Source organism: Vipera berus, assembly GCF_964194415.1.
Source record: "Vipera berus genome assembly, chromosome: 10".
Lineage (NCBI taxonomy): Eukaryota > Metazoa > Chordata > Lepidosauria > Squamata > Viperidae > Vipera > Vipera berus.
This window is the reverse complement of record NC_138213.1, coordinates 6864122-6884911: the sequence shown is the minus strand read 5'-3', so window position 1 is coordinate 6884911 and position 20790 is coordinate 6864122. Positions and strand designations below refer to the sequence as shown.

Sequence of the window (20790 nt, the reverse complement as noted above, 5' to 3'; positions counted from 1 at the left end):
CAGACCTCCCACCGTCTGTTTCCCCCTCCGGCTTGCGCACACCCACTCCCCCACCACCCCCTCCCCGGAGCCAAGACACGCGTCACCCTTGCTCGGGGAGCATTCTGGGAGCAGTAGTTTCCTCCCTCCCCTCTTCTGCAACGGCGGCCCCGGGCAACTACAAGCCCCATCAGGCAGCGCTCCACGGCTGGCGCAATCCCCACGGCCAGCTGCTTGCGAGGGCTGGCCGGCTGGGCGGCTCCCGGCTCTGAGTCCAGCAGGCGTGGCGGAGGCCGATGGGCTTTCCCAGAGCCGGCTTCGTTGCAAAGGCAGCCAGGCCGGTGGCTCATTGGAGAGGAGAGCTCGGTGGGGCGCCGCCTCTGCCCCCCCCCCGCCTCCCTTTTTTTTCCTTTTTCTTTTGCAAGCGGAGGAGCCGGCGCTGGAAGAGGCGCGCGTCCATTCGCTCGCTCGCTCGCTCGCTCTTTTGCAAACGGGCCATCTCCTCTGCTTCTCGCAGGGTGAGATGCGGGGCGGGGAGCGCCTTTGCAGGGCTGGCGGGGTCGGGTCTTTTCTCCTTTCCTCCCCCCCGCCCCCTCCCTCTCGGTTTAATCTTCTCCGCTAAAGGAGACTCTTTGCAGCTCAGGGTTGAACTAGTCATAAATAGCAGGTAGAGACTTAGGTGCCGCTTCACAGCGCTTTACAAGCCCCTCTCTAAGCGGTTTACAGAGCCAGCCTCTTGCTCTCTTCCTCCCCCCCCCCGCCCCGTCTCTCTCCCCAGCAACCTGGTCCTCGTCTTACCGTCCTGCGAAGAATGGCAGGTTGAGTCCACCTTGAGCCTCCCTGGCAGTCGGCCGAAATGAGGCATCTTTTGATGCTTCCTGAGCTGGGCTGATTTCTGGCAGACGTTTCACCACCCAACTAGGTAACAGCATCAGGGCAGGATGGTAATCATCTTCTCCCTTTTGTCTCCTTCTCCAAAGGCGCCATGCACCGCTTGTCGGGGCTGAGCAGGGAAGCCGTCGCCGCCGCAGCCCCTCGCCTCCCTTCGCGTCGAGCCGAGGCCGTGCGCTTCCTAGCCCGGCTGGCCACCGGCAAAGAGCCGCGCCGTCGCCGGCCGCTCGAGGCCCCGCGCGGCGTCGCCCAGCCGCCGATGGAGACGGAGCTGGCGGCCCGGCCGGGGCTGGCCGGCTGGAGCAGCGCCGCCGCCGAAGCCCCCGCGCTACAGCTGAAGGAGAAGGCGCCTCGCGAGAAGATCCTCACGTTGGAATCCATGAACCCGCAGGTCAAGGCGGTGGAGTACGCCGTGCGGGGGCCCATCGTCTTGAAAGCGGGCGAGATCGAGAAAGAACTGCGGAAGGTAGTAGTTGGGGGTGGTGGGGGTGGTGTAGGGACTCAATCATGGGGTTGGGCTCTAATTTGGGAGGTTGGAGGTTCCGGATAAGGTTTCCGTTATATGGGGGGGGGAATGTTGCTGGTTGTTTGCACGTGGCGCTAACCCGGGTTGCTGGAACGAAACCCGCCCGACCGCGTTCACACGACCGCAGCTTGCAAAGCGCAGTAGCCGCGCGCCTCGGCCCTTTTCGCGCAGCTGGATGCTTGGAAACGGCCTTTCCCCAAACCTGGCGCCGTCCGGAGGCGGCTAGGCTCCGATCTCCGTCCTGAGCGGTGGGCGACACCCGCAGGACCCCGACTTGTCGCCCCCCCCCTCCCAGATGTGCAACGCGTGGGGGAAGAGCCCGAGTGTCATCCTGGCCGACGCCCCCTGAGCCACTCCTCCGCCGCTGCGGCTCTTGATTGGGGCAAGCGAGGCTGGCCGGCCGGAGAATCAGCCAGCGTGCGGCGAAGGAGGGGGAGGCAAGCCGGGGGACGCGCTAACCTCGCCGGATAGGCTCCTGATGGACCGGGGGCCGAGTCGCTTAAGCGGTTCTTCCCGGGCCCTGCCTGCTACTGTCCTGCTGGGGACTAAGGTCCCTTCCCCCTCTTTGCGTTCAAAAATCTTGCCCCCCCCCACACCCTTGGAAAGAGCCCATTGCTGCTTTCCTTGCATGGATTAAGGGGGATGGGGGAGCCTGCTCTCTGTGGCTTCCAATCTGGAGCTAAAAGGTAAAGGTAAAGGTTCCCCCGCACATGCGTGCTAGCTCATCTCCGTTTCAAAGCCAAAGAGCCAGCGCTTGTCCGAGGACGTCTCCTGGTCATGTGGCCGGCATGACTAGACGCCAAAGGCGCACAGAACGCTGTTACCTTCCCACCGTAGTGGTCCCTATTTTTCTACTTGCATTTTTACGTGCTTTCGAACTGCTAGGTTGGCAGAAGCTGGGACGAGTAACAGGCGCTCACTCTGTTAAGCGGCACTCGGGATTCGACCCACCAAACTGCCGACCTTCTGATGACAAGCTCAGCGTCCTAACCCACTTTTTTAATCCCTTTTTTAATCTGGAGCTAGGGGTCTCCAAACCTGGCAACTGTTAAGACTTGTGGACTTCAACTCTCAGAATTCCCCAGCCTGCATGGCAGAAGAATTGTGGAAGTTGAAGTCCACAAGTCATAAAAGTTGTCAAGTTTGGAGACCCCTGACTCAGAGTGTTAAGCAGAGTAGTCTGGACCCATCCCTCCCAGCACCACCTTAGGGCAGGGGTCTTCAAACCTGGCCCTTTTATGACTTCTGGACTTCAATTCCCAGAATTCCTCAGCCAGAAGTCCACAAGTCATAAAAGGGCCAGGTTTGAAGACCCCTGCCTTAGGGATTCCAGATCTTAGGCAAGGATTCTGCTAGTGAGCTTCGTCTGTAACTGAGAACAGGTATAATTCTGGACTCACTGCCATTCATTTAGTGACGGTTCAAACTTAACAACGGCACTGAAAAAGCTGACTTGTTTCTTGCATTTATGACCGTTGTAGCATCCCATATTGTGATCAAAATTCAGATGCTTGACAACTGACTCGTATTTATGGCGGTTGCAGTGTCCCGGAGTCATATGGTCACCTTTTGTGACCTTCTGACAAATAAAGTCAATGGTGGCGTCAGATTTCCTACACAAAACTGCCTTACTAACTTAACTTCAATGATTTACCTATCAATTGTGGCCAGAAAGGGGACAAAAGTCACTTAACTGTCATGTTTAGCAATGGAAATTTTGGGCTCAAGTTGTGCTAGTAAGTGGAAAACTACCTGTGCCTTGTTTTTCCTTGTGTCTGTACTTGCTGCTTGGTTGGTCAAATAAGCAAGGAACTCTTAACTTCCCCCCTTTAATTTTCAGGCATTATTTTAGGGGAGATACCTGTTTTGCTTTGGAAATGCTTTTTGAATTGGAACTTGATGATAGAGTAGCAAAGAAAAAGAGGTATGAGTAAATGGAAAGAGGTAGCGAACTCAAATAGATTTTCCAGCCATGTAATAGAGTGGGTTTTTTTTTCAGTTTTGTTGCCCTGTAATATTTCTGCTAGGCAATTACGCAGGACTCGTTCCTTGAGAACAAACACCTGGAGAAAAGCAAACAGCCACCTCCCATTTTTCTATATCAGATACTTGCATAAGAATGTAGTTGCATATTTCGTAGGATATTTGCTTTTCCTTCTGATGCAACCCTAGGTTCCTCAGCCTTATGTAACAATGGATAACTTACTTTATACTTTAGATCTTGTTTCAGTAAAAAGTTAAACTTGGGGAGGAGGGGGGCACTTCATCCCCACCTGGGGCTTTTGCCTTTAAGTGTTTTTGGCTTGGCTGTGTTAATGGGAGACGGTTTTAAAAGGTTTTTGTTTTGTTTTTTAGAAATAATTAATTTTTCTCAACCCTGGTTGAAGGTGCTGGTTGTAACCTTTAAAAGCACCTTTAAAGTCAGATAAGTTGCGGTTCACCGAGAACCTTGGAACCTGTCTGTAGCTTTTTAAACCATTAATAGGAGTTTATTTACAATCTTTTATCTTCTAGAAGATTACCCAGATAGTTTGGTACCCTTGCAGATAATATTGGAAGTCAGTTTCCATAAGACAGTGGCCATCTACACATCTGCAGGGCACCAAGTTGAAAAAGTAATAAACCAGCATTAGTCTCCCCAGCGAATTTATTCCTCTCTAAGTGCCTCCATCATGGTATACCACGGTCCAGCCTAAGCCCCAGCTGGCTCCATTCACACAACATATGTCAAAACCAGAGGAGTCATATAACAGTTAATAATATTTGTGAACGCAGCATGGTGCAGGCAGTCCCTGACTTATGACCATTTGTTTAATAGTCATTGCTATTTTGCCTTCCTGCCTTCCTTCCTTCCTTCCTTCCTTCCTTCCTTCCTTCCTTCCTTCCTTCCTTCCTTCCTTCCTTCCTTCCTTCCCTCCCTCCCTCCCTCCCTCCCTCCCTCCCTCCCTCCCTGTGGTTAGAATGCAGTATTTCAGGCTAATTCTGCTCACTGCCAGGAGTTTGATCCTGACGGGCTCAGGGTTGACTTAGCCTTCCATCCTGCCAAGGTCAGTAAAACGAGTGCCCAGATTGTTGGGGGGAGGGGCAAGAGGCTGACTCCGTAAACTGCTTAGAGCAGGGGTCTTCAAACTTGGCCCTTTTATGACTTGTGGACTTCAACTCCCAGAATTCCTCAGCCAGGAGTTGAAGTCCACAAGTCATAAAAGGGCCAAGTTTGAATACCCCCTGGCTTAGAGAGAGCTGTAAAGCCCTCTTATATACTTAAGCGGCATATAAGAGCAATTGCTATTACTATGTCAACAATGTCATAAAATCAGTCATGACTCACTGGATGACTGCCTCACTTAGCAACAGAGGGTCCAGTCCCAATTGTGGTTGTAAGTTATGGACTGCCTGTAAATGCCTCAGGAACTGGACTTAGTTCAGTTCATTTCCTATGCTTGCCACTCTGCTGTTACCTGACCTATTGGCTGAGCTAGAGATTGCCCCACTCTTCCTGTTAGTTAATGAGACTCTGACCCCTTCACCTTGGCTTATGGACTTCCATGTTTGAAGGACTTGTGCATACTGATAAAGGAGTATTCAGCCATGTGAATTCCCAGCTGCTGGGTTTTAAGACTTCTGATTATTGGCCCAGCACTGTTTGAGAGACAGTTGACTTTAATTCTCTTGAGTTGACTTAGGGCTTCAGTCTTGTGATGCTTGTCTTGACCTTTATGCGCCTGGACAATTAACTTGGCTGTGCGTTTTGTTCTAAACTGGATCACCTAATCCAGGATTCTTAAGATTGATCAGCAATCATTCTTGAAGCCTTAGAACTGTTCCCTCGGCAGTCTTTCAGGGCATGGATTATTTCTGAAAGGCAGTCTCTTGGTATTTATTAACCATGGTCATCCCAAGGGCCTTTGGTCTCGCTGTCAGTTGGATTTGTCCCTCAGGCTAAGCCAGGGGTAGCATAGCTGGCTCAGGAATTCTGGGAGTTGAAGTCCGTGAGTCGTAAAAGAGCCAAGGTTGCCTACCCCTGGTTTAGGCTGTCCCTCCCTTAGAGCATCTACACTCTCAGAATTGTGCGTCAGTGTAAAATGAGACTGAAATATCCCAAACTAGCAATTAATGTATTTACAAGAACACGGAAGAGTACAAACATGAAAAACAAGTTCCACCGAGAAAAGCTTGCTTTTATTTCTTGCTCTGCTTCTCAGATTCTCTATTTGGTGAACCTAACATTTTGTGTACGTTTCAGCATTTGGAATTTACAGTTGACACTGGACCCAGGGCCTATAGCTGCCTATAGGACTGTAGTCAATTCTAGCAGGAGATACTATTGTTTTCCAGAAGCTGGTTGTTTTCCAATCTTGTAACAGAACTAAGCTTTCATGGAGAGCAATCCACTTACTGTTTTTGCTCTGCGAAGTCCTTGGGGGTCTCTGAGCTTGTTTTCTGGCAGACGTTTTATCACCTAACTAGGTAACATCAGTGCTAGAAGGGAGTGAGATTTGCTCTCTTTTGGCTTGCTGAATTCCCTGAGGCTCTTATTAACACACACACACACACACATATGTGTGTGTGCACATGTGCGCGTGTATATGTATATATCTGGTGATGTTTCTAACTTCATGGTTTCCCAGTGACATGAATCCAGTGCAATGAACCAGAAGACTCTGCAGATATCTCAGGGCCATTTACGATCTAACTTTTGGCTGTTCAACCTTCCCTCGTTGTGACTTCACTTTGAATTACGCACATGCCTTCTGAATGCAAACAGCAGCCCACAAGATAAACAGACCTTGTTAACATCTGCAGAGTGATAACAGGAGATTTGGGTGTCAATTGTTGGCAGGCTTTCTTAGGAACAATTCCCCCTGAGCTTTTAGAAGGATTTTTTTTTCTTAATGAAAGCAAGTCATGGCTGAGGATGTTGTATGAACCCCAACATTTTGGGGTTTTAAGTAAAATGCGGACAGTGCTCTGTACTAGAGCAGGACAAGAAACAATGGCTAGAAACTAATCAAAGAGAGAAGCAACCTGGAATTAAGGAGAAACTTCCTCACAGTGAGGACAATTAACCAGTGGAACAAAAGTTGCCTTCCGAAATTGTGGGCGCTCCATCACTGGAGGTTTTTAAGAAGAGGCTAGCAGACAGTCACTTGTCTGAAATGGTATAGGTTCTCCTTCTTGAGCAGGGGGCTAGACTAGAAGACCTCCAAGGTCCCTTCCAGCTCAATTCTATTATTATTTTTTGAGGCAAGATCTACCTTTTTTTTTCTTGACTGAACTTATGTAACCTCCAGAGTAGATAGTGAAGATGGAAAATATATACATTTAATCAATCCAAAAAAAGTTTAAACTGTAGCTTTTAGCAGCTGCTGCTTAAGTGGAAATACCAGAATGAAAAAGCAGAAAATTTGTGGTTTAGGCTTTCACTGCTAGAGATGGGAAGACATTCAACTTTCCACTTGCTATTCACCCAGGAACCCCACAAGGATTGGCATCTGTATTGCAGAGTTTGTTGTTTTTTGCAAAAAGAGATTTCCTAAATGAAATTAGATCTCCAACTTGTGCTTAATTTCACATTCCTTTTTTGGATGGTGTTTAGATTCTCATTCCTGCTGTTGTTATGGTGTTGGAGAAGAAGACAAGTTGCATTCTTTGCCAGAACTTGCTTAGATTTGGGGGGGGCACACATGTTTAGGATCTTCAGTCTTGAATGTGTGTCAGCCCTTGCCTTAAACTATAACTATGCATCCTTGGATGTTTTCCTTCAGAGGAGAAAAACATTTTCCTAATTCCAGCGTTTGTACTTCTTAATGGGAGACCAAGATCCAGCTCAGCTTTTGGATCATAAATAGCTTTGAACACCCTGATGGAAAACTGTAAAAACATCTCCCACCCTCTTTTAGATGTTGCTGTTTTGCAAAATGTGCCTGCTATTTTCTTTTTTTAAAAAAACAAGTGCTAACATCAAAGGAATGCTTGATTGCAGCCAGGTGTTCTCTTATTTGATTTTGGTGGTGGGTGCGATTTTGTGCAGTACGGCGATCTCAGCGTACACCCACCTCAGTGTGTATTTTGTATCATTGTAAACTGAGCCTCAATAATGCTGTGTGTAAGTGCAGTGTTAGGACAAAAACATCCATCCTTGAAAGCACTCCTTTATTCCTTTTATAATAAAAAATGCTGCACACCCTTCCATGTTTCATCTTCCAGATTAAATGTCTACTTCGACTGGCTCCAATTACGTCTGCAATATATTCTTGTATTTGCTCAAGAAAGAAACATCTTTCAAGTTCAGCCTGAGAGGAGAGAATGAAGTCCTTTGGTATCAAAGTTAGGACTTCCTTGAGAGTCAGGAAAGTCCAGCATTATTGAGACTGAATTGATGGAGTTTGAATTAGCATCGTGGTGTCTCTCATTTGTTGGCTTCTGTAGGATAGCTTCATTTTTGGCTAAACCTGCTGTGATTTTCTTAGTGTTACACCCAAACCAGGGTTCTTTATTTATCGTCTGAGCCAGAATTGGAGCTGAGGTTTTGCTTCAGAATTCTGACTTGTTAGAGAACAAGCAACAGCATCCGAGTTAAAAAATAAAGTTTGGAGACTGAAAACGGGATGTGTTTCTCTCTTTTCCTGCTCTAGATTGCTTGTGATTGTACCAGTTAAGTTATTAAGTTAAGATATTCTTATATAATCGGGTATTTATGCATGTTCATTCTTCAATTTCTAAGATTGCCACCCCCGTGACTTGGTTGAAATGTCATGTTGTGTTTAAACAGGTCGGTTTGTTTTGTTTGAGTAAGCCTCCAAATTCAGGAATGTGTGCTAGAATTGGCATCACCTCGTTTTGAAGGGCTTCCTCACATGATCATTTGCTGTATGGAATGAAGCTAGAGATTGCTGCAAATAAAGAGTGAAGCGGGCCTTTGTTATAAGAAGGAGAAGGAAGGAATCTAAAACATAGAAGAGAGAGGAACAAGAAAAGCGGCATCTGGCAGGGGAAATAGGAAATGGAATATAAATAGGCAATAAACACATTTGTGGTACTTCTAAAAAATGTTCGTCCTCTTTCGGTAAATTTTATTGACGTAAACAGAAATAATTTACATCCTGTAATAACCATCCAGATATGAAGTTGTTACTGCAGGGAACTTGTTCTTCAATGAGAAAGAGAGGGTGGTGCTTTATATTTTTATAAGATATTACTCCAGCAGCAGAAGAACCAATAAGCAAGTTTGCCAACTCAAGCTTTAGGATTTTTGGGGTGGCATCAGTGAGATTTTAAAGCACATTTACGCTCCAAATAAACCTAGACGTTATGCCATTTCTCAACTTGGAAATCTGGTTCCGCCATATTGCATAAAAACACCTAATCATCAATTGCGTGGACTGTCTTGATTTTAGCAGCCATATACTTTTGAATAATGTCTCCTGCCATAGTAGGAAAAACCCAGCACAATCATCTCCTCTTCTAGTCTTCTGAACATCAGCTGATTGACTGCTGTCAGAGGCTGGGCTAAATGGACTTCTGGACCAGGATATTATTCAATGGACTTCCAACCAGGATATTATTAAACCAAGCATGGAAGGGGGAAAGGATGCACAAGGTTCATAATTGTGATGTCCAGTGTTCCCATGACTTGCCTATGGCCTCTTATGTCATCAGTGGACCTTTGCAATACATTTTCTAAGGTGACAAAGCATGAACAAAGAACTTTATGCCTCCTACATTGAGGCTGGCTTTTATTAAGAAAAAAACACCAGTACCGCTACTTTAAAAGCCGGTTGACCTTATTTGGTTTTAAAGACACAGGTATGGGCTGGTCCATACACAGAGGCTAATTTCATGCAGGGGCAGGAATCCTGAATAACAGTTTCAGCTCTTGTGAATGGAGGAGAACATGTGATGTGCAAGCACCATGTTACTAATACCTGAGGAATGGCCCACAAACATTTTAAGTCAGGGGTCTTCAAACGTGGCCGTTTTATGACTTGTGGACTTCACCTCCCAGAATTCCTCAGCCAGCTATGCTATGCTGGCTGAGAAATTCTGGAAGTCGAAGTCCACAAGTCATAAAAGGGCCACGTTTGAAGACCCCTGTTTTAAGTGGTCTTCCTAGTTGCGTTGGGTTCTACAAAGCTTGGCTTTGCTGCCTAACAGGTTTCCTTTTTCTCCCTCCAGGGCATCAAAAAACCTTTCACAGAAGTCATCAAGGCCAACATTGGGGATGCTCATGCCATGGGACAACAACCCATCACCTTCCTTCGACAGGTAGGAGGACACGGCTGGAGGAAGACCAGAAGCCCCTTGGGGAAAGGCAGAGAAAGCCATAATGCAGGGGTCATGAACGATGGGCAAGCGAAGCTTCACTCGCACAAGCAGAGGGTGTTTGTGCTCACATGCCAAGCTCCATTTGCACAAATGGAGCTCCATGCACAAGCACTTGCTGCTTGCACGAGTGGAGCTTGGCATGTGTCAGGACCCACCCCAAACCACGTCTTAGGAAGACAAAATTCTTGGAGTCAAATCTATTCCAAAAAGAATATTTACTATGACATGCTTGGTTGTAGGAAACGAGACAGGACTTAATATTATCCCATGAAGTAAACCCTTATAAAGAGTTCCCGGTTTAACCCCCCTTAACCCCATTTGGTCAGTCCCCCATCCTTTCTCTCGTATCATCCATCTCGTGGGAAAAAGGAACTTAGGACCCTTCATGTTTATTGCTGTCTTCCGTGACAAAAGCCAGATGCTAGCCCCCCCTTTTGTTTCCCCAGTTCAAAAGGCTTCTCCTTTCCTTTGAAATGCCTAATACCGGTTCAATACACATCTATTCTCTTCTCTTCGGGAGATGGCAGAATCCATGGAATAATGTTTGAAACATTCCATTTATGAATATGATATAAATGGATTCTGACAGCATGTGAGCACAAGTTTTTTTTTTAATCCCATTTATATCCCGCCCTTCTCCGAAGACTCAGGGCGGCTTACAATTTAAAGCACAAATCAATGTGCTTAGCAATAGCCTTCATTCTATGTATATGCCTGCTTATTAGGGCTTTCACCCCCCCCCCAAGCTTTCACCCCCCCAAGCAATCAAAGTTGCCCTTTGATTGCACGAGTAGAGCTTCACGCACCACTTGTACGCACAGCTCCACTAGCGCAAGTGGAGGCCGTGTGCAACACACACACACACACACAAACACACACACACACAGAGTACCGGGCTGGGCTGCTAAGGTGGGAAGGTTGGGGACCACTGCCCTAAGGAATGGGGTCTGCTATTATCCCAAAGTGGATGGCTAAGTACTGTTTCTCTAGATGGGAAACTAAAATAAGGAGAGGGGAAAAAATAATCAAGCTGCTAACATGGATTTTTATTTAAGAAAGCGGGAGGGATACCATCGAGAATAGCAAGCACTTGTGTGTGTGTGTGTGTGTGTGTGTGTGTGTGTGTGTGTGTGTCAGAAACGCACTGGCGAGTGTCACAGAGCTAACGAGCAAATTGGAGCAAAAGTACGCTTGCCAAGTAGTTGAGAAACGAGCGTCATGCCATGGTACCTTTGAAATAATAATATTATTGACAATAATGGTACAACTAGTTCTTGACTGACAGCTGCAACAGACTCCAAATTTTCTCCGTTGTTAAGCAAGGCAGTGTTATGGGAGTCTTGCCGCATTTCACACAGTTCTTAAATGATTCACTGCAGGTGTTAACTGAAATCATGCGATCATTCAGTCAATCTGACTTCCCCCATTGGCTCTGCTTGTCCAAAGCCGGCTGGGAAGATTATTCGTAGTGATCACCCTAGGACAGTGCAGCTGTCATAAGTACATGCCAGTTGCCAAGCACCTGAATTTTGATCACCTGATCATGAGGATGCTGCAGCAGTTGTAAATGGGGAAAACGATCCTTTGCCCCCCCCTTTTTAGTGCCATTGTAACTTCAAACAACCACTCAATAAATAGTTGTGCACTGAGGACTTAAGAGTGAGATTGGAATCGTTTTATAGATTGCTCTGAATGGCTGGGTTTAAAGTTGTGTCCTGTGCAATTCATCCTTTTCTCTTGTGTTTTCTGGGCGATGTAGGTGGTGGCACTTTGTACTTACCCCAACCTGCTGGACAGCCCCAGTTTCCCAGACGATTCCAAGAAGAGGGCAAGACGGATCTTGCAAGGCTGTGGAGGCAACAGCTTAGGTACTTCAATAATTTTTTCACATTAGATCTGGCCGTCTCCTGTTAGCGGTCATTCTGGACTGTGAAGGAGTAGAAGACTTCTGTCTAACAGAAGCTCTCTCTTTGGGCTAGATGGAGCCTGGAAAAAAAACACCCAGATTTTTTTTTTATTTATAATTTTCCAGTACAATACTGTAGTGATCTTTTGTTTTCTGCCAATTTCCTACATACTTTACCTTCTTTTCCATTTCTTTTCACATTGCAGTTGTTTCATTTCTTATTGCTTGCTACATGATAAACCACTTTGGATACGATCACTTAGCTAGATAAGTGATCTGGGGGAATTCTGGGAGCTGAAGTCTCCATATCTTGAATTTGATAAGGTTGAGAAAGATAAGAGTGACGTGTTATGCTCATCACTGTCAACATCAGTTCAAGATGTTCCCGGGTCATTGTGTCTAGGAAAGAGTTTAAACTGGAATAATTTATTGAGGCACAGTCAGAAAAATTTAGAAATTTTCCAGTGGAAACGTCCCGCAGTTTTAACATTCAACACAAATGAAACACACCTTTCCCATCTCAAATTGGAATTCGAAATGCTAGCAGAGTTGAATGACAGTAGCAACAAGGCTACTTGGGGGTTTTCTTGGGGGGTTAGGAAAAGTGAAGGAAACGTCTTAGTGTCTTTTGTTGGTTTGGGAGGCTGACATTTTTCTTCCTTGCACAGGTTCATACAGCGCTAGCCAAGGAATCAATTGCATCCGTGAAGATGTCGCGGCATACATTGAGCAGCGAGATGGTGGCGTCCCTGCAGATCCAGAGAACATCTATTTGACCACGGGAGCAAGCGACGGCATTGCTGTAGGTGGCATTGGGGGCATCTTAGATAGATAGATAGATAGATAGATAGATAGATAGATAGATAGATAGATAGATAGATAGATATTATATATAGATATTAATTTTTATAATCAGAAGTGCTTAATATTTTATCAGCAACACATTGTCTAGGTTCTAACATTTAACTTACTAATACATGTTAAATTCCTTTCTTTCTACCTCGTTTTCCTAACCATTGATCAAAGGTATCCCATGTTCTAAAGCAGGGGTACCCAACCTTGGCCACTTTATGACTTGTGGACTTCAACTCCCAGAATTCCTCAGCCAGCCATAACCAGAATTATCTTTCTTCAATCTTCCAGACCATTCTCAAGATTCTCGTCTCTGGAGGTGGGAGATCCCGAACTGGAGTGATGATCCCAATTCCTCAGTATCCTTTATATTCAGCTGCCATTTCTGAATTGGATGCTATCCAGGTGAACTATTACCTGGACGAAGAGAACTGCTGGGCCCTAGATGCGAACGAATTACGCCGCTCCTTATATGAAGCCAAAGCGTATTGCAATCCCAAGGTTCTTTGCATCATTAATCCTGGAAACCCCACAGGTGTGCAAAACCTCTACAGGTCTGCTCTTCACACTTTTCTCTGTCCTTTCTCTATGGCCTGGTTGTAGTAAATCATGATATCAAAGTACAGGCAGCCCTCTAGTTACGACCATTGTTCAGCCAGCAGTCAAAGTCACAACAGTGCTGAACGAATGGTGGTTATGACTGGTCCTTAGAGTGCCAGTCTTCTCAGGGTCTCTGCAGTCATGTGATTGTGTGTAGCTGGCTCACACTTATAACTGGTTGCAGTATGATAGTATGATTGACATTTGCAACCTTTCCTGCTGGCTTCCCCAGAAAGTCAATGGGGAAGCTGGCAGGAAAGGTCACAAGTCACTGAGATTTCTATGGAGACTCTCAGTCATCCAGGTCGTGGTTATCCCAAAGGTGCTTTTTCAAGAGGCAACTGGAGTTTTGGGGGGTTTTCTTTGAAGATGTTTTGCTTTTCACCCCAGGAGCTGAAGGAGCTTCTGGGATGAGAAGCGAAACTTCAAAGAAAAAATCCCCAAAACTTCAGTTGCCTCTTGAAAAAAGTCACTAAGGTAAGTCTCTCCCACCTATGCACCTTCTCCCATAATAATAATAATAAAGTTGGAAGGGACCTTGAAGGTCTTCCAGTCCAACCCCCTGCTCAGGCAGGAAACCCTATTCCATTTCAAACAAACGGTTGTCCAGTCTCTTCTTAAAAACTTCCAGTGTTGGAGCATTTACAACTTCTGGAGGCAACTGTTCCACTGCTAATTGTTCTCACTGTCAGGAAATGTCTCCTTAGTTCTAGGCTGGTTCTCTCCTTGACTGGTTTCCATCCGTTGCTTCTTGTCCTGCCTTCAGGTGTTTTGGAGAATAGCTTGACCCCTTCTTCTTTGTGGCAACTTGTGCTGGCCATTTGCACGCCACTCAAACCTTCCCGGAGCCTCGTCACACCTCCTGCGCATCCTTCCCAACCCTCGTCACACTTGCCTTGAGCACCTCCTTGCACCCTCCCCATGCTCCTTTTGCTGTGCATCCCTCACAGCCTTGTGCACCCTTCACACCCTACCTGACCCTCACACCTAAGACTGAGACAGTTGTTCTTTTGTTTCGGAATGAAGACATTATTGACGTATCCAGTGGTGGGATTCAAAAATGTGAACAACCGGTTCTCTGTGTGGATGCCGCTTCTGGAATTCCATTCTGGGCCTGGGCAACAAAAAATTAGCTACCGGTTCTGCCGAAGTGGTGCGAACCGGCTGAATCCCACCACTGGACGTATCCTCTGTTTCATTGGAAAGGAGGACTGCTTTGAAACTTTTTTTCCCCCTGTTTCTTCCTTGAATTTTAGGTCAAGTTCAAAATCGGAAATGTATTGAAGACGTGATACATTTTGCCTGGGAAGAGAAACTGTTTCTTCTGGCTGACGAGGTAATGAAAATGTTCAGCCTTGGAGACAACAGCTTATCTGGACATTGGAGAGCATGTATCGCTGTGATGTTCTTGCAAAATGACCAGGAGGATCAGTGGGGCCGATCACAAAACTTCCAGATGCGAAAAGACAAGATTGATACATTATTTGTCCTAGAGAAATAAATACCGTACCTATTCCTGGGTCCTTCCTAGGTTTCAAGATTTTTCTTAGGAAATTAAAATGAGGTGTTTCAATGCATACTTACTTATTGACCGAAGACCCAGAGACCCTTATGCAACTCAGGATAATGTTAGAGTGGGGACTTTCTTTGGAGCACAGCAATGTTTTTACTTATATTAAAAGAATGTTAAAAATGGAGGGGGGGGGAAATCTGAAAAGAAAACTGCTGGGTATAAAGAGAGCTTTCCCTGAACACACAAGCTAAGGAGCATCAGAAGCTCTACAATGTTCGCTGTCATATAAATAACTGAGTCCTAAAAAGTGATCTTGCTTTTTGAAAAACAAGAAGCCTACAGATAGTCCTCAAGTTACGACTGGTCACTTAGTAACTGTTTGAAGTTATTACAGTCCCCCCTGAAAGATACTTACAACCTGGTTCCAAAGGGGGAGGCTTCCCCTGTAGTCATGTGATCACATTTGGACGCTCAGGAACTGACCCACCTTTATGGCTTTAGATGCGTCCCATGGTCATGTGACCATAATTTACAACGTTTTTGCTGAAAATTGGCATTTATTTGGCGGTTTTTAGCAAAAAATGCCCCAGAGTGAACAATGGGTTCAGGGTAATGGCCAAGGTCATAAAATTGGGTGAGTCATGTGATGACCCACTTTATAACCACCACACCTTACGACTATAATGGACAGGTTACCATCATGGTGATTAATTTGAGGACTCCCTGTATTTTGTCTTTTTCTGGGGTGCAGGTTTATCAAGACAACGTATATGCGGAGAACTGCCAGTTCCACTCCTTCAAAAAAATCCTTTATGAAATGGGACCCGATTATTGGAATAACGTTGAACTTGCTTCTTTTCATTCCACTTCCAAGGGCTACATGGGCGAGTAAGTTTCCCAGCTGAGTATGGAATTTTTGCCATGCAATATCCAATTGACTTAAATCCCTTGCTGTGGCTTCCATGGTCAAACAAAGTCAACACCTCACTTCTTTTGTAGAAAAGGGCTGTGGCTTGAACTGCACAGGTGTGGCAGGTTGATTTTTCAAAAAAAATTTACTATTACAAAACAAGTAGTACCTTCTATTATTTGGGTACGGTAGTACTTATTTAGCATTGATTGGAAGATTATTAATACCCTGATGATTTAGATAACTTAAACCCTAAAGATGAAGGGAAGAAAAGAAAGTTTATGTCCATATTAACTCTGATATTTTTTTTAACTCCCTGCCGCAATGCGTAGCCTTGGCTTATACGCTGGCATAATCCACCAAGCAGTTGCCATTCCTTTCTTGCAACAAGAAGATTCAAATAGGATCCTGTGTTAGTTGTGGGTTTTATAGGTTGCCTTTCTGCCATTGCGAGAATTTCATGCTACGTTTTCCTCACCAGCACGTTTTTCCCCCCTCTTTCTCCTTTCTCCTTTCTGTTCCTGCTGCTTCTGCCTGATTTTCAGGTGTGGCTACCGGGGGGGCTATATGGAAGTGATAAACCTGCATCCAGAAATTAAAGGGCAGCTACTTAAGCTCCTCTCTGTCCGTCTGTGTCCACCTGTCTCCGGTCAAGCTGCTATGGATGTGGTCGTGAGCCCCCCTGTTCCTGGAGAAGAATCATATGCCCAGTTTATTAAGGTTTGTGCATGCATTTAACATTCTTTCCATTTTTTTAAAAAAAATCCTTCTTAAAGCCAGCAGGAGCTCTTGAATCACTGGCAGCCAGAGGAGAGGAGAATGATAGGTGCTCAAAAAAAAAACACCAAGACAACGTCACATTTTCAATGTGTCCATAAGGATTCATCTGGGATCCATTTTTCCAAAGTGGAATTTCCTTTCATTTTTCATACAACTATTTAAAAAGAAAGTAAGCTGTCCTTCCATCCATCCAAACTTCCTCCATCTGGTGCCTTTTCAAATTTGCCTTTGAACTTAACTCTACTCGTTTCCATCTGGCACGTGAGGATCCCAGACTGAGAACGTGCACAGTTATCTGAAGGTGGTGGGCAGTGTTTAGAGAGACTGATAACAATGCATCAGGGATAGTTTGTGGGTTCACACTTGAATCGTATAGGATTAGATTGGACTGCAAATCATTTATACCCCTGGCTGGGTTCGCGCAGTCTTTCAAGTCAGCCGACAAACCACACAGGAACCCAAATAATATTCAACAGAAACAATGCATAACAAAACTTAAGAACTTAAGAATCAAGTCAAGTGCATACTGGGCAATTTTAATTGCCTATTGTAACCAAGAACTATCACAGTTGGCTGTGTCCACCTCGCTGGAATAATCGTTTGCTTATTCACTCATTTATCCTGTCTGTGATTTCTTTCGTTAAGAGTGGGATACAAAGCTTCTCCCATTCTCCAGCCAAGAAAATGCAGATTATGGGACGATGCCAAGTTAGATGTGGGGTCCGTGGTGCTCTCCGAGCTTGGTTGTTTTCTTGCAGACATTTTCACTGCCGAACTAAGTAACATCATCAGGGCTAGTAGGCAGCAGACTCTGCTCTCCTTTTATATACCAGATGAAGGGAAGTTTAGATGGTGAGTGGATGGTGCTGAGAAACTTGAATAACTGATACTGTAAGAAATAAAATAAGAACTGCAAAATGATGATGATGATGATGATGATGATGGAAGGGACCTTGGAGGTCATCTAGTCCAGCCCCCTGCTCAGGCAGGAAACCCTATACCATTTCAGACAAATGGCTGTCCAGTCTCTTCTTAAAAACTTCCAGTCTTGGAGCATTCACCACTTCTGGAGGCAGGTTGTTCCACTGGTTAATTGTTCTAACTGTCAGGAAGTTTCTCCTTAGTTCTAGGTTGCTTTTCCCCTTGATTAGTTTCCATCCGTTGCTTCTTGTCCTGCCTTCTGGTGCTTTGGAGAATAGCTTGACTCCCTCTTCTTTGGGGCAACCCCTGAGATACTGGAAGACTGCTATCATGTCCCCCCTCGTCCTTCTCTTCATTAAACTAGACCTACCCAATTCCAGCAACCTTTCCTTATATGTTTTAGCCTCCAGTCCCCTGATCATCTTTGTATAGTGCCAGCTGGTTTGAGCTGCCCAGTTCATGTGTCCTTTGTGTGACATGCTTTCACTTTTCCTGACACAGGAAAAGGAGTCGGTCTTGAACAACCTTGCAATGAAAGCCAAACTAACCGAAGACTTGTTCAATCAAGTGCCGGGACTCCACTGCAACCCGCTTCAAGGAGCCATGTATGCGTTCCCACAAATCTTTATCCCTGCCAAGGCCATTGAAATAGCCAAGGTGAGACTGTCTCGTTTTTCTACAAGAAAAGTTGCTGCTGCTGCTGAATCAAACTGGAGGTTGTTCGCCTGCTTTAGACAGAACATTCGTGCGCCAAAATGACGCAGGATTGTTCGGCCACATTTTTCTTAATGGAACCAAAACTGGCTGAGTTTACACATAAGCTAGACTTTATACGTTACATTGGCCATTTCGCTAATAAAACTCTGTTATGTGGGCGGCATTATCCATGATGAGAATGCGAGCCTAGAGTATTGGACAAGCTGGTTTATCTGCTAAATATCTCACTTGTTGCCAAATTGCTCTGCTCTTCCAGTGAATGAAAAGATAGTTATGCTTGCTTCTTGGAGAACGTGCCTTTAAAGCAGGGGCCTTCAAATTTGGCCCCTTTTATGACTTGTGGACTTCAACTCCCAGAATTCCTCAGCCAGGCATGCTGGCTGAGGAATTCTGGGAGTTGAAGTCCACAAGTCATAAAAGGGCCAAGTTTGAAGACCCCTGCTTTAAACAATGGGATAGAAAAAGAATAGATGTGGCAGGTTATGTTATATTATATTATATTAGGTTTGGTGGTAGTGTCCTTCTCCTTATACCTCCCAGGGTGCCCAATCATTTAGTGCAGACCTCAGGCCCTTATCTGAATCCATAGTTTCTAGAAATCAGCATCCTACACATTTGAAGTCCATCACCAAGACATTTGAAATGAAAAACACAGGTAAATCTGAGGGTTCATTCTAAAACAGATATTGTGTACAGGTAATCCTCAACTACTTTGCCACAGTTATGAAGTGAATAATTGTAGTTGTTACGTTAGTAACACGGTTGTTTGGTGAATCTGGCTTCCCCACTGACTTTGCCTGTCAGAAGTCCCAAAAGGTGATTACGTAACCCTGGGACATAAATACGAGTCAGTTGCCAAGCAACTGAATTTTGATCATGGGACCAGCGCTGCCATTGTCATAAGTGTGAAAAAATGGTCATCAGTAACTGTTTTTAGTGCTGTTGTAACTTTGAACAATCACTAAACGGACTGTTGTAAGTTGTCTACAGTTGGCGATCCTGCCCACTCCCAACTGCTTCTTTTAAACCTACACCCAGTGTAAGGTGCTAAACCACATGGGGGCAAGAAAACACATGGTCGTATCTGAACATGAGGGCATTCAGACCTCTTTAATCATTTCAGAATAGCACAATATTCAGAAACAAGCAGAGAATTTTGGAAGGCCTATGCGATTAGTAATTAAGCCATTGAACTTCACATTACTCCAGGTCCACCAAATGGCTCCCGACATGTTCTACTGTATGAAACTTTTAGAAGAAACCGGGATCTGTGTTGTTCCTGGAAGCGGGTTTGGCCAAAGAGAAGGAACTTATCACTTTAGGTAAGGCCTGGACTTACAGATACTGCCACAAGGAAATTATTTCCTTGTAATCGCCAAAAGATATTCACTAAAGTACTTTTTCTTTTTCCTTCTAGGATGACGATTCTCCCACAAGTGGAGAAACTAAAGATCTTATTGGAGAAAGTGAAAGATTTTCATATAAAATTTCTGGAGGAATACTCTTAAAATAAAAAACTTCTTATTTTTTTAGACTGTATCTTTGAAAGTGTATTCAAGCTGCGACGGGAAAATATGCTTTTCAGAGGGGGCGGTCTTTTTTCATCAAATTCATGATAGAATTACAATTATTGGAGCTTCAGTTTGATAGAAAAGACTAGTAAAATACGGGAACAAACCTACAGAAATAAGATAGGGGAAATGCATTAAAAGAATTATTAATGCAGTCATTGGTTGCAAATTGAGATGTCACAAAAATTGCCTCAGTCCCTGAGTATGAAAGTAAAACTTGATTGCCTTGGTGCCGATAAACATTCTTTATGCTTTTCTTTTAAAAAAAAAAGATATCACAATATCCTTTCCTACCAAACCAATTTAGAAAACTACAGTTGTACAGGTCAGCTAAAACCACAGATGAAATTATTTGGAACTCTTCTGATGAGCCTATCTAAGGGAGATGAACCCAGATTTTTTTTTTTGCAAATAAAACTATTAAAATCTCCTGTTTCGGGATCAAAAGAAGGGGCTCAAGATCTTGTTCTGACAATCAGAATGAATTCAGTGCCTTTTGAATTTCTGGTGAAGCTGCCTCAACATGCAAAATACAACATTTATCTTTGATAAGAAGAACAGTCACTTCATCTGTTTACAAGCCTGGCTGAAAAATAAGTAAAAGGAGGGGAGCTAGAAAGAGACTTAAGGAATTATAACAATACTTAAACTCCTTCTTAATTTTAGCCAGCTGTTTCCAAGCTAGAAATATTGAGTTTAAGCTTCCTTTGGCTATCATGAGTGCTGGTCTTAATAAATTGGGAAGCAGGGAGCAACTCGGTTGCAGAAATCTGAGTAGGAACATTTTGGAAAATAAATGGTTACTTTGGATAAAGTGTCCAAAACAAAAGAAGACATTATTGGGATGTTGGATTACATCTTTGCATAGTAAACAAAAGTTGATGATGACAGAGGAACGTTTGCTCATAAAAACTTTTGGTTTTCTTGATCACTGTTCTTCATGAAAGGGTCTCTGATTGCCCTTGAATAATCTTAAAGGGGCCAACCTAGAGAAGACTGAACAATAGGAAAGGGTCCAATTTGATGTTGCCTCCCTGAATATTCAGATTCCTTCAGGACTGTGACTTAAATTTAAATTGTTATTGAACTGGGACTTGGTTGGGAACTTAGTCTGCTTCAAACTGTGTTCCTGCTTCTCGAATTTCAACTGTTCAGAAGCTATTCACTCAAATTTCTTAATTGGGTAAATGTTGTTTGATGTTGGAAGACTGATCCATGTACATGAAAACATAAATAACAGAACAGGATAGCAAAAGAAATGTTTCTCACATATCTAAATGGGATGTCACTTGCTTACTT

The 20790-nt window shown here is 44.5% G+C and overlaps 1 protein-coding gene across 1 annotated transcript; it reads left to right on the top strand.

Annotated features, from left to right (window-relative positions):
- Window positions 1-922: 922 nt before the first annotated feature.
- Window positions 923-19452, top strand: GPT2 (glutamic--pyruvic transaminase 2). The gene is made up of 11 exons (XM_081336076.1): window positions 923-1336; window positions 9572-9661; window positions 11481-11589; window positions 12296-12429; window positions 12771-13014; window positions 14336-14415; window positions 15344-15480; window positions 16048-16222; window positions 17705-17860; window positions 19130-19242; window positions 19338-19452. Exons 1-11 carry the CDS (start codon window positions 965-967, stop codon window positions 19426-19428), a joined length of 1701 nt encoding a protein of 566 aa, XP_081192202.1. The 5' UTR covers window positions 923-964; the 3' UTR covers window positions 19429-19452.
- The last annotated feature ends 1338 nt before the right edge of the window (window positions 19453-20790 follow it).

Excerpts from the sequence above, each read along its gene's own strand:
- GPT2 (XM_081336076.1), top strand. The coding sequence starts at position 965 with ATGCACCGCTTGTCGGGGCTGAGCAGGGAAGCCGTCGCCGCCGCAGCC. Across the intron at positions 1,337-9,571 it reads TCGAGAAAGAACTGCGGAAG|GGCATCAAAAAACCTTTCAC; the intron begins GTAGTAGTTGGG and ends TTCTCCCTCCAG. Across the intron at positions 14,416-15,343 it reads TGTTTCTTCTGGCTGACGAG|GTTTATCAAGACAACGTATA; the intron begins GTAATGAAAATG and ends TCTGGGGTGCAG.